This window comes from Phascolarctos cinereus, unplaced genomic scaffold, assembly GCF_003287225.1.
Source record: "Phascolarctos cinereus isolate Bilbo 61053 unplaced genomic scaffold, phaCin_HiC Scaffold_5;HRSCAF=322, whole genome shotgun sequence".
NCBI lineage: Eukaryota > Metazoa > Chordata > Mammalia > Diprotodontia > Phascolarctidae > Phascolarctos > Phascolarctos cinereus.
The window spans coordinates 192,560,306-192,574,828 of record NW_027555958.1 but is presented as its reverse complement, the minus strand read 5'-3'; the positions used below and the strand labels follow the sequence as shown (position 1 = coordinate 192,574,828).

Genomic DNA, 14,523 nt, shown 5'->3' with positions numbered 1-14,523 from the left:
TGTAGTAATTATCAGTTGTGTAGATGAATGACATTGAAAGCATTTATTTAATTCCGTTTGGAGCATCATGCATAGTACTTATCATCTATATCCATCAAATCAAAGTAATTTAGGAATAATCTTATGCATAAGACTCAATCTGAAAACTTTTTGACAAATCATTGTCACTTAATATTTAACGCTTGAACATTCATTATTTTAGTAAATGTTTGCAAATCTCCAAGTGATGGGAAACTATAATGAGGATAAATCAAAAGCTTAATTAGTTAAAACTGCTATAATGAACTGACTAGCATGTCAGTTCATCACAACTTCTATAGAAATGTTTAAGCTTTGAATTGTTACAGCAAAAGTTCTCTATACTTAGCTTTTAAGGGAAGAATTTGAGAAGAAAGGTAAGAGGTGTGCAATTGATCTGATTATAGAACTGTCCTTGTTCTAGGTCTTGGGAATGAAGTGAATCAAAGCTCGTATATGTAGAGATTTCTTCATGGAGTGTTGCAGTCTTATTGCTGAGGCTCAGTAAGCTGCCACTACTCTGATTTAGGTTCATTGTTGTCTCAGAATTTGTTAAAACCAGGGTGCTTATGGGTTTCAGTAAGATTTAAATCAAGGGACAGATGTAAAGTATTCCAAAAAGGTCGTTGGAGAAGGTAGTATGCCATTGAATTCATTTATTAATACATTTCAGAGTATTGTAGGCCACATTTTGGTGTTTCGTATTGTTTTTTTTCATAAATACAACTTATTTGTTCTGTTGAAACATTAGTTCTTGTTTTGCTGAATCTCTACAGTGAAAATGCAAAAAATATTTCACTATGTTCTGGAACCATAGTGCATGGTAGACGTTTTCATCATGCTAATGCGCAGATACCAGTAGTAAAAACTGCAGCACAAAGGTAAGGATTCCATTTTTTCTTTTTGTTTTTTTCTTCATATTTAGTAAACAATGTTTAATGGCAGTCATTTCTAATTTTTCCTTTAAAAAAGCACTCCTTTTCCTATATGGAATGTCATTGTCTCATGTAAATGAATATGAATGTTTAGGAAAATAATGAAAATAAAACCTTGAATCTAAGCATTTTTATTTACATCTGCTTATAAAAATGTTTAAGCTCTTGTGGAATGAACAGGAAAGAACATATTTTGTGATCAAAAAGCTCTTAAGATTCTTCCACAAAAAATGCACGTGCTTATATGTGAACTATTTTCATTGATGCTTTGAAGATGCCATTTTTAGTGTTTTTTCCACACATCTTTTCTGATCACATTTTTATGAGTTTCCTAGAAAGTAAATATTAGAAAGTGATCTTACAACTGGAGGGCAGAGATATTTGATATTCCCATTGCTTTACAAATGTCTTAGATAAAATTTCTATGAAATGTTTTTAATGTTCAAAAAAATTCTAATACTTTTAGATTTAGAATTTCCAAATTATGATGAAAATCTAAAATGATTTAATAATTCCCTACTTTTTATATGTGGGTAATGTAAGTCTTGTCTGTTAAATCATAATTTAGCATTCTATAAGTCTTTATGAAAATGGAGACTATGACAAGATCTGAGTTCATTTTTTCATTTTTTTAAATAGCTGTGATAATTTCCCTTAATCAAAATTATTTACTATTCCCACAGAGATTCCCTTTAGACCTGGTGAATATAACTAGAGTATGAGCACTGTGTTTTTTATATTTATGAATACTTATGTATTTGTTTTGAAAATGTAGTAAAATTATACCACATTAGGCTGACATGATTTTGGTTGAGTTGGTAAATTATTCTGCATTTTAGCACTTAAAATAGGCCAATTTTGTTGTTCTCATTGATCTTGAAAATACAGTTTAAACCTTAGAAACCAAAGTTAGGAATGTTTTGATTTGATCATTAAGGATTTTCAAAGGTGTCTGTTTAAAGATGTAAGATGTTTTCCTTTTTCAATTTAATCAGAAGTCCTTAATGTCTTTGTATTCCAAAATATTTAGATAATTTTATCTCATTTTATCAAAATTTGGAAAATTAGGTTTATTATGGGTCACAGTCTTCATTAAGTCTTAGGTGAAATTTAATACTCTTGGTGATAGTCTTTCACAAATATTTGTATCTTTCAAAAACATTATTTTTTTGAGTCCTGGAATCATGCTTCCTCATGATCACTATTGAGATTAGCTTGGCTTACAAAAGAAAGGTCACCAAATAACTGCCTAGCTTTTAGAATCCATCCTTTTGTCATTTCTGAAAAGGATGGCTTCAATTGAATAATTCCTTTTCTTTTTCTTTTCATTCCAGTTGCACTGGATAGTATCCACTTTGTGGATTACATGTGGTAAATTGTAATTATTAGGTTTCTTTATGTGTGCCATCTAGCATGTTTTTATTAACGTTACCTTTTAGAGGGAAATGTAAATTTATTTTAATATTTGCCTCAATAATTACATCAAGGATCTGTGATTTTGTCAATGGAGTACCAAGGCAGATTGGAACCCTTCTATAATTTAATAGATTTGACAATTATCTATGCCATTGTATCTTAATACCTCTAGCCCACTTCCATCACTTCCCCTCTCCCTTCCCCCCCAACCCAGCCCCTTGAATTAAACTGCATGGAAAAGAAAAAAAAACCTGATATAGTAAATGAAAATATTTCAGAAGGAAATCACATTTTAAATTTAAAAATAAAGAAATTAGCACTGACAGATGCCAGGCATCATTTTCTTGGACCTAGTATTTCTTTCTACCTCATGATAAGCATTTTAGGTGTCTATTTTGGCAATTATGTTTCTAAAAATGTTGAACTTTAAGGTTGCAGAGCAGGTCTGCAGAGGCTTTTCGGTTATAAGGTCCTGTGCCAGGACTCTTGGGTAGTTGTTACAAATTGATCCCCATTGCATAATATCTAGTGTAGGAATAGTAGGCACTTAAGTCTTTAAGGATGCATTCAGGAGATTCTTTTACCTTCCTAAATCACTTTGAACTGTCATTCAGAGGAGATGTCCTTGGCATCTCCTTTTTAACTGTGTTTATACCTAGTTTTTCATAATTCACTTGCTCAACCTCTCTCTTTGGGGCAAATGATACAGTCTGACCTTTTAAGATACCATTTCTTCTGTATGTTTTCCAGCCATTAAAACAAAACTCAAAAAAGTGCCAAGAACGTGCTTTTCATATTAAGTAGATATGAAGGCACCTGTTTATCTCAGAGAGATTAATGAGATAAACATGTTGATGAAAAAGCAACTTGGGCATAAATTTTAGTAACTTTAAAAAAAAATTCAAAACCCCCCACTTAAAAAAAATTCCTCAATGCTAATTTAATTTACCTTCAAAATAGTTTGATAGGCATACACATACATCTAGATTGGTTATGGTAATGGGGAATAAGACTAGGGGTAGCATGGAAAATGGATTTTTGAGATTAATTTTAATTATTAGGTTTAAGTCTTTCCATTGCTAATTTTTCAATACTGAGTTGAGGTGATGCAGAAGAGAAAGATTACATGTTGGATGAGGAGAAAGTGTAATGGTATTATTTTTGTTACAAACAATATTATTTCTTCATAGTACTGCTAAGAATGAAATAATATGCACTAGAATCATATTCTGTTTTGATTCAGGTTACAGAATCTGTTAAATTCTTAATTTAAATTTTTTTTATTTTTTAAAATGTGCTAACACTGAAAACATTCTTAGGAAATCTGATTTTAGTAATAGTTCGTGCTTGGTTTTCTTTTCACTATTTACTATGCAAACTCCTTGAGGACAGTAACCTTAAGGTAACATTTTTTAAAAATTCCCATTCTGGCACCATGGCTTAAAAGCCTTTGTTTTCTGTGGTAAGAAGTTAAAGAAAATAAAAATAAATGTATATGCCATTTTGGGTGCTTTCCTTCTTCCTTGGGAGGAACAGGAAGACGATTTCGTACTTCTTCCCATATAGCTGCACAGGTGAGTACAGGAGCGTAATAGTTAATAGCCTATATATTTGCTATTTGTTTCCAACTTCCCAGATGTAGAAACTAAGACAATTTGTGTGCATAAAAAGATTAGAGAGCTGGTCTTGGATATAGGGGGCCTTAATTTCAAGTCTTTCTCTGACAGACACTGGCTTTGTGAAGTGGCATAGTCACTTAACCGCTCAGTTCCCTTGCTTTTCTTTTTGTATCCCCAGCATTCAGCACAGTGCTTTGCACACAGTAAGCTTAATACTTCATTCATTCATTTGCCTAGGCAACTTTTTAAGAGTAGAGGAAGTTCCTTTTGGTAGCTCCCTACAATGATAAAATCACAGTTCCAGTAACAATAATAACACAATTTGCTAATGCTGTTTACTCTTGGCCCATGTTTTGCCTCCTTAAAAGTTAAAAGAAGTCAGATTTTTAGGTTGATTTTAATGGAAATTAATATTTTTTCCCTTAAAAACAAACATCTATCATTTTTCTATATGTGTATATTTCTTTTAATAGTTAACTATGTAAAAATACTATTCACTAAATCCCTTTCATTCTCTCTTACCTTTTAAATGACTCTAGGAATTAGTGTCAAGTTGATAAACTTGATTTTAAAAAGCTTTTTAACTGATTTTCTTTGAAGGAACTTTTGAAAAGTCAATTATAGGAAGCTTTCTCTAATAGAAGGAGAAATATATCATATATGTACAACACATGTACACATACATATACACATATATACTTATGTTCCTGATTCAGATTTTGTGGCTTTTATTGGTTTAATTTTATTCTAGAAATATTCTTATACATGGGCAAACAAATATTCATCATCCATTATACGTGGTTATAGATTCAAAGTCTGCTTTTGATTCAACAGTAAGGGATAATTTTGCTGCTGCACAAAAGCGACTATAAAACTTTAAAAATTCTTCTAAAATAGCATATAAATGATTTAAGACTTGAAGGTTAAACAGATATTTTTTCATATCATTGTAGTTCTTTCTTCCAATAATATGAACCAAGAAAGATTATTTAAACAACATAAGTAGATTTAAATTGCTTGTTGACTTTAAATTCAGCACTTTGGATTTAATATGTTAACATTGACATGATTTTAAACTTGTCATATAACAAATATCTAGTATCTTTATTTTTTTAAATGACCAGATGGTAATTTTTGCATTATTGACTATGATGACAAACACTACAATGATATACCAACAAGTGAGGTTTTACCTCTTATATCTTTTTCTTTTTCATGTTTTAAGCAATCTGGATCAAAAAGAAAGGTAAGCGTAATATTGATGAATTAGAACATGGGAATAGCAATAATATATAAACAAATTGATTATCATCTGGTTCTGAAAAAAAAAACCATCTAAGTCAGGAGCCAGCATTATAACCTACACATTAATTATTAAAATGAAACAGCATAAACAACAAGACTTCAGTTTTGTGTAGTAGTATTTCATTATAATGCATGGAGACACATTTTCATATACAGTCATTATTTTTGTGGTGGTATAATTTTTCAGTATTAAGTCAGGTCTTAATTACATTGTATAATATAAAAGCCTATTCTGCTATTCATTAGTAACATTAACATGCTTTAGAGTATAAGGGGAAAAAATCAAGTTAACATTATTCCTGAAAATACATTCTATACCTATACTCAGCATCTGCCAAAAAGAGCAGAGTTCAGTAATTCGGGTTGATGTTAGATCACATCATTTTCTCTTTATTCATAATATCAGAAAGTTATTTTTGAAAGCAACAAGGAAAAGTGATGTAGTTCATAAAATGAAATATTGAATGTGGATGAACTAGGTTGGTTGGCAGGCTTATTAAGTGTTAATATTAACAGCATTAAGTGAACATTTTAAATTTTAGAGGTTTTTATTCTGTGTTTTGAAGGGAAGGGAAGCTAAAATACCAGTTATATTTTTTAAAACTTTATTGTTAAATGAATGGTGCTAAATCACTCAAAGGGTGTATGTATAAATTCATCCCGAGTATTAAGTTTCTGGAAGGAGGACGGTATATAATAAGACCATCAGAAGAAACTGCAGTTTATAATATAATTTAATAATGTTGAAACATCTGTATCAAATGACCTTAAATTTAGTTCTTAAACATTTAATAATGTGCTTATTTCCTAAATATAAATTTTTGCCAAATTTTTTCTGGGAAATTTTACCAAATATGTGTCGTTTATCTTAAACAACCACTTCTAATACAAACTATTTGAGATTTTAGTGTGCTTATTTTCTAACTTTAAAGTAGTTATTTAAAAAATAAAATAACTCTTTTTATGAAACAATTACATAAATTGACTGTACTTGTAGGCACAGATCTTATCCCTTGCTGGCTATTAATGGTTATATCAGATGAAATTTTGGACTCATTAAGCTAAATATGAGCATTTATAAAATTACTTCCATTTTTACTGGTGCAGGAGTAGCTCCTGGGATAGGATTGTATTGGTTCTTAAACTGCTGCAGAGTTTTTGGTTCTTTTCATACCCTTTATTATTTTGAAGTGAATTACTGAAGTGTTTTGCTGAGTCTTGTCCTGGGAAAAGTAAAAATCTTAAATTGAGCATAAATCAGCAAATTATTGACTTTATTATAGAATAAAAATGCTCTTGTCATTTTTTTTATGTCTTTGTATTTAATATTAGAATTTATATGAAACAATAGTATCCTTCAGAATCATTTCCTTTTATTGATGTTTGGAGAATAATGAAAGATCTTTACTTCAAGCCATTTTTTTAAACATACGAGTTCATTTGGTTAAGAAGCAAAATCTCCAGATCTTTTTGTCCTGTGACAGGACATCTTAATTACTATCTATTTACGAACTTTTAAAATTGGAGTACTGTGAAGGAATGCATTTTGTCAGATTTTCCTTCGTTTTGGAAAAAAAGCCCATTCTGATAAACTCTGCTGTAAGTTTTACAAATTGTTATAATTTCAGAGTAAAATTCTGGAGTTGCAAAGTTGTATATGCCTATATGAAAGTTCTTTCTTGAGAGAGTAGTTGTGTCCAGAGTGATCCTAGGAAAAGTGGGATATGAACCAATCAAAGGGTGGGAAGATGGTTCCCATCTCACCCTCAATGCAATAGCCATTCCTGTGGCTTGTATCTTTAACACCCACACCAACACTTCCTCACTTTGCCCTCTCCCTGCACTCTGCAAACTCCACACTTCCCTTCCTTTTGTGACTGTCTGGACTGGTTACTGGGTGAATACCAATAGATACCCACATTTCATTTGGAGGTGAGATATAATGAGTCGTAGTCTTAGATCTCATCTTCCCTCTGTCTCCCAACCGCATCCTTCTTCCAAACTTCCCTTTTACTTTGGAAGGGATACCATCATTCTTCTAGCCAGATTTACAGCCCTACTATCAATTTCCTATTCTGTCAGTCTCCTTCTACAGCTGTTCAGTTGATGAGTCTTATTGTTTCTTCTGCCTCCACAACACCTTGCATCTTTCTCCTCTCTATTCAGACAGCTACTACCTTAGGTCAGACACTCATCGCCTGTACCAAATTATAGCTTCGTAATTGTTCTTCCAGCCTCAAGTCTCTATTCAACTATAGTCTATCCTCTACATAACTGTTAAAGTAATTTCCATAAAGTGTAGGTGTGACCTTCTCACTCCTTTCTTCTCAATAAGCTCCCATGGCCACTTGTTGACTCTGTGTTTAAGGATTATTTCATCTTCAGTTCATCCTTTTTGTTTGAGTTTCATACTGAGTATACTGTCCTACTTACACTTACATAGTCTAATAGCAAGTGTATGTAATTTATAAATAAATGTACACACATGGGTGCAGTGCTCAAAAGTTTTTATTGATAGGGAGGGGTTCATGGTTTAAAAAAAATAGTTTAGGGGCAGCTAGGTGGCATAGTGGATAGAGCACTGGCCCTGAAGTCAGGAGGACCTGAGTTCAAATCCGGCCCGAGACCAAACACTTGACACTTATTAACTGTGTCACCCTGGGTAAGTCACTTAACCCCAATTGCCTTAAAAAAAAAGTTTGGAAAACACTGCTTTGAAAAATCTCATATCTAGTAATTTATGACTGTTCATTGAATTAACTAAGGAGTTTTCAAACTCAGCTGTATTGATAAACCCAGTTTGAAATCTAAAGCATTGGATATGCCTGGAAATCAAAAATATTTAACTAATTTGGTATTAGAGCCACTTGACTTGGTTTTTTCCTTTTTTTAGAATGAAGAATCTTTTATGGTTGCTGGTTATTAAATAATGATTATTGAATTCTGATTCTTGACCATTAGATTTTTTTGTTATCTGTTCAAAGAGTTACAATTTTTTGAGACGGTTGGGCCCAGCCTCTGCCTCATTTTGAATGTCTTTCTGATTTTTAGGTTAAACAGGATGAGGCAGTAGGTGAAAGAAATTAGAATTTAGAAATGTGGTATTAGCTTATTGTCTAGGAATGTATATACATGGGTGGGGAAAGATTTGATTCCTTATTTATCCCTAGTCTAACTAAAAATCATAACTTTAATACAGATTGTTATACTTCCAATTTAACCTGAACTCTTTCTTTGAAACAAATGAAATTGTTTTCTGTACTTTTTTTGTCAATTGGGACAACATTGCCCGACAAGGTGGCATCTACAATATTTACCAAAAAAATGAAAGTGAATTCAAGTTGTAAATGAGGGGATATTTTTTTAAGCCTGTTGAGATAAGTGATTAGTAAGTACCTGTTTAACATGAACTGTCTGTGGGGTTTTATATTAGATGTGGAATTGGTAAAGAATTATTTTCAGGGTAGTTTACAATCTAGTTAAGAAGTAACATGTACAAGCACTCATAACTGCGAATGGACTATATTCCATAAGTTTGTATTTATAACTCAAAATAGAGAGTGTCCCAAAAGATTTTTGGAGCATATCCTATATATACCAATAAAAATAGTGATAAGGATCACAAGTTCCTACAAAAGTCTTTTTAACTCATAATGTAATTTAAATGCTAGTAGAACTAATCTATAATAGACTATCATTTATAAGAGTTTTTAACTGAGAAATGGTACAGAGTTCACTCTAGAAATATATCTTTACCACCACCATCTTCACACTTTCTCACAAAAGACTTCTCCAGATCTGCCTAAAAGATGGTATCTCATCTGTTATGACAGATATTTCTTAGGGTCACTTATTCCCAGTGTTCTAAATTATGAAACATTTACTCTAGTGATAGGATAGGGACTTCAGCTTCCCATAGCCTACTTTTATGTGTGCGTCATTCATAAGTGAATGTTTATAAATTAGTGCCATAAGTAAACTTAACAATATAGAGAATAATACAAGTACCAAAAGAGTGGTACATTTTTTTTAATGTTAGAAGAATTAAGAATATTCTTAGCATGAGAAGGCAAGATTTGATTTGTGGTAAATTTCAGATAGGTAGAGAGAATGAATGAATGAATGAATAGCATTTATTAACTACTTACTATGTGCCAAGCACTATGCTAAGGGCTAGAGATACAAGTAGAAAATCAGGACAGCCAATGCCTTCAAGGAGCTCTTACATTCTACTATGGGTAGACAATTAATTTTAAGGGATTGATGGTCAGGAAAGGGAGTTTTGGTTTGAAAAGTCACAGGGATAATGAGTTGAGATGTAAAGGAGCCAGTTGACACTGGACTAACAAAAGCAGTATTTGTATTGATTTGGTTACTGTCCAGAGAAACAGGTAGAATGTGACCTGGGGGTGTTAGACCATAGGGTGTGTTGGAGAATGTAGTAAGGAACTGGCCAGGGAGAATAGTCAAGTAAAATATGAAACCTTGGGGTATTTGGCACCAACTAGGTACATAATACCATGTGTCTTGCCACTGCCTAATTCACTATTCAAGACAATACCACTTTACAACAGTAGTTTCAGAGATTAGTAGATCACTCAGAGCAAGGTCTCAGGGGGTTCTGTAGTCCAGAGAGAGTCATGCCAGAGTTGCAAGTGAAAGACAAATAATGAGGATAGATTTCAGATGAGTTGTAAGAGCATTGTCTGGAGTCTGAAGCCAGCTAAATCAAGTGAGCTGTGTTCCTTGACTGACTCACCAACAGAATACTACTGCCATAACTAAACAAAGTCATCCCTAGAACATTTAGGGATGAAATTATAGGCTCATAATCTGTACGTGTAGATGACACCAAATGCTGAAGTATGTATACTGGTTTCTAGAACTTCTTCTGGTGCAAGTATTAGGAGCTGCTGCTAATTTATTGTCTCAAGGATATAGAGTTGACAACATCCCCTGCATTTCCTATAAAACTCACAAGAAGAGAGATATCTTTTAAGATAGGTTGAAAATAGGAAAGTTCAACCTGTGCATTGGAAAATGAAATTAGTCCTAAGTGGGATTTGAAAGAGAGAGTATTAGGTAAGGTTGAGAGCAAGTTGTAGAGAAGAGTAGCCATCTACAATTCTTGAGCAACCTAGTAGTCTTGTGTTTTGTGAATTGGTAGTGGGGAGATGGAAACTAGACTGGTTCAGAATTTCAGATAGTTTTGGTATGAGAATTAAAGGCTTACATTTTAGTTGTGAATAGGAATTGAAAGTAAGAAACATATCCAAGAGATGATATGAAGAGACAGTAGATAGGAGTTGATGACTGAATATGATAAACTATCTGCTTGTTTGGGTTAGGAATTTTTCAGTAAAATAGCAGGACACTAACATTAATGCCTTTGTTTCATTAAAATCATAATGTAGATGGGAGAAAATATCAAAAGTAACCATACCTAAATAAAATGTAATTGTTATTGACACACATATAGCTATTTTGTGTATATAGATGAGCCCTGGGCTGCTAAGGCCACACCTCATTCAAATAGCTTAACTAGTTAAGAGGATTTTTTAAAATTGTGTTTGGTAAATTGCTTTTTAAAATTGAACAGCTGTGAATATGTGCCCCAGTTTTTGGAGCCATATATATATTAAGGAGAAACAAATGTCCCACCAGCTCAGACACAATCCTGGGCTTGGAACAATTGGGAAGGTACTTTGCAGTGAATCCCTGTAGACCCCTGCAGTGCTTTCAGAGCTACAGAAATGTTAATTTTTGTGAAAAACAAAATCTTTCCTAATCCAGTCCAACTAGTATTTGTTAAGTGACTAATATGTGCCTGTTGAAGTCCAGATGGAAAAACAATTCATGTCCTCTAGGAGCTTGCATTGGAGGTGTCATAAAAAGAGTGTGTGTATGGAAATTTAAGGAAGATACAAGGATTAATAAACTATAAAGGGGGATTAATATCTAAGTGATAACTCATGGGAGATGAGCCTTGAACCTTGAAAGATGCTAGTAAAGTAGAGTTGATGAAGGGGAGTGTGCATTCCAGGTATAAGAGATAAGGGCATAGAAATAGAAGTGGAGATAATCAGTTGGAGAATAGTTTATGGGCCAAGTTGTCTGGAATGTGAAACAGTTAAGGGTCAAGCCTACATTTAGACTCTGAATACCAAGCTGAGAGGTTTGTATTTTATGTGAGAGGCAGGAGGTAATCATTGAAGTTTCTTGATCAGGAAGTGACTTGATTAGACTTGTGCTTTAGGAAAATGTTTTGGCAGCTATATGGAGATTTGCTTGAAAAGGAAAGTCCACTGTCCAAATAGATAATGCTGCAGTGGCTTAAGTCTGAAGGTGATAGATGTGAACCAGTGTTATGGAAGCAGACTCAATATGACCTAGCAATTAATTAGTTATGAGAAGGTAAAGGAGAGGAGAGAGCTGAAGGTGATTCTAAAGGTTGCAACCATGGAAGACTGAAGAATGGTGATATCCTTAATAGAAATTAGGGATTTCAAAGGTTCATGAATCTAGAGAAAATATTGAGTTCTCTACTGGGTGTGTTGAGTCTGTAATGCCTATGGAACACCCAAGAAGAGCTGTCGGAGAGACGGCTAGTTGGTGATGTAGAAATAGAACTTGGGGGATTAGGGATGGATATATACTTCCCAAGCTAAACCTCCAGATTCTAGACTTTAGCACAGTTGGCAGATTAAAGATATATGGACTCAAGAACTGAAAATATCTTAGACCTCATCTAATTCAACTCTCCCCTTTTAGAGATGAAGAAATTGAGACACAGAAAGATTTAAGTGACTTTCCCAGTGTGGCACAGGTAGTAGTAGAGCTGGGAGTCAAACAAGGGGCCTTTGGACCTTTAAACTTTTTTCCTTTTTCAAGAACTGAGGCTTCTTGTAAATTGCAGTTTTACAGTTACAGTAGTTCCCCAAAAAGATACTTCAATTTAAGGTATTTATTTTAAGGGGAAAAAAAATTAGTATTTTACCCACATATGGGAGTTCACCACTACATTGGTGTTAACATGCCATTCATATTCATGTTGTCATTGTAGGCCAGTTAATGTAATCACTCTTCACATAGTGGAAATCTGGTAGGAAGAACAAATGACTTTATTTTCTTCTTACATGAGGTCATGGATTCAAATATATGCTATATTGGCGGATGCTAGTGCAGAGCAGTGGCATTCATATTCTTTCAGTTTTGTGAAGCATTTCTGTTGAGCTTATAAATCCATATGTTCTCTACCTTGATTGCTTTTCTAACTAACATTCACTATAACTAAAGAAAGAATTGCTGTGGCTTTTGATAATACTAATAAGCAATGTCATTATTATTCTTTCCAGAAACAAGAAAGCAAAAAAAAAACCTCTTAGGTTTTGTCTTCTTACAAATATAAAACATCCACCTACATGTTCCATCAGTGATCATAAGATGTGGCTCATAAGTCTCAGCTACAGGTGGTGTGAAAAGCCTAATTATTGAAAAAAAATTCAAAAGATAGCTCTTGAGTACCTATATTTTCTTCTAGTCCTTATAATGCTTACTACCTGCTAGTATACTTGGAAGTTAAGTTTCACTTCATTTTATATTTTCCAGGGTTCAGTAAGAATTTATTAGGAATATACTATGTGCCAGGCTAGGTACTAGGGATACAAAGACAAAAATGGAGCGGTCCTTGCCCATAGGAAGCTTACATTCTGTTGGGGAAAACAACACATATTTATACACGTATATACAAAATAAAATCTACCTGAGTTAAGCTGGAATGGGGAAGGTGAGGAGAGGGATCAGAATAGGCTTCATGTAGAAAGGAATCACTTGGACTGAATTTTGAAGGAAGCCAGAGATTCTAAAAGGTAAGGGGGAGGTGCATTTTAGGCAAGAAGACCAACAAATGTAAAGGCACAGGGAGGTAGAGTGTTGTTACTGTATATGAGGAAAAATAAGTATGTTAATCTGGAAAATAGAGTATATGAAGGAGAATAATGTATAATTACATTGGAAAGGTAGCTTGGGGACAGGTTATGAAGCTCTTTATATCCCAAACACAGTTATGTATAATTGATCCTAGAAGTAATAGGAAATTACTGGAGTTTGAGTAGGAGATGATATGGTTAGACTGGTGCTTTGGGAAAATCACTTTGGCAGCTGCGTGGCAAATGGATTAAAAGGGGGAGCATCTAGATCACAGAGAACAATTAGGAGGCTATTGCAATAACCCTTTAAAGAGGTGATGAGGGACTGAACTAGGATAGTGGCTGTTTGAATACAGAGAAGAGGACAGGTGGGAGAGATAGCATCCACAAAACCTGGCAATCAGTTAATTATATGGGATGAGCTAGAGTGGGGAAACAAAAATATTACTAAGGTTGAGAACCTGGGCACCTGGAAGGATTGTCATGGGCTTGATGGAAATAAGGAACTTCAGAAAAGGGTCTAGGGTTTTGGGAAAAGATGTGCTTTTTTTCCCCCCTCTGCACTTAAGAGTTTTTATTTTTTTCCAATTATATGCAAAGATAGTTTTCAACATTTCACTTTTACAAGATTTTGAGTTCAAAATTTTTTTCTCTGCTCTTCTCCCCCTTCCCCAAGACAGCATGAAATCTGATGTAGGCTGTACGTGTACAGTCATATTAAACATACTTCACATTAGTCATGTTGTAAAAGAAGAGTCGGAGCAAAAGGGAAAAACCATGAGAAAGGGAAAAAAAGAGAAAATAGTATGCTTGTTTCGATCTGCATTTAGACTCCATAGTTTCTTCTATGAATGTGGACACCATTTTCTATCATAAGTCCCTTGGAATTGTGTTAGATCATTGCATTGCTGAGAAGAGCTAAATCTATCAAAGTTGGTCATTGCACAATGTTGCTATTACAGTGCAATGTTCTGCTTCTGCTCACTTCGCTCAGCATCAGTGGTGAGTGCTGTTTTTTGAACATGGTAAATTTGAAGTTCTCATAGCACATCCAGTTCAGAATGTCCAATAGGCAATTGGTGATGTGAAACTGAACCTCAGGAGGAAGAGTAGGGCTAGATATATGGATTTAGGAATCATTTTCATAGAGATAATATTTGAACCCATGGGAAACAATGAGGTAGAAGTAGAAGAATCAATAGTGAGAAGATTAGCCTTGATAGAGGCTTGGGGATACACTCATCACTAAGCAGTAAGAAAGGATGATTTATTTAGCAAAGAAGCCTGAGATGGAACAATAAA

The 14,523-nt window shown here is 33.7% G+C and overlaps 1 protein-coding gene across 5 annotated transcripts in view; it reads left to right on the top strand.

The window, feature by feature from the left end:
• SENP6 (SUMO specific peptidase 6) overlaps positions 1 to 14,523 on the top strand; it is a 117,952-nt gene that overhangs the window by 57,909 nt on the left and 45,520 nt on the right. For 3 of the 5 annotated variants that reach the window (XM_021000199.2, XM_021000197.2, XM_021000200.2), the window contains exons 5-6: positions 795 to 899; positions 5,214 to 5,234. The exons of 1 other annotated variant lie outside the window; for it this stretch is intronic. In XM_021000199.2, the coding sequence (XP_020855858.1) occupies positions 795 to 899; positions 5,214 to 5,234 (126 nt within the window). The remainder of the gene's footprint in view (positions 1 to 794; positions 900 to 5,213; positions 5,235 to 14,523) is intronic. One more of the 5 variants, XM_021000198.2, reaches the window with a different exon arrangement.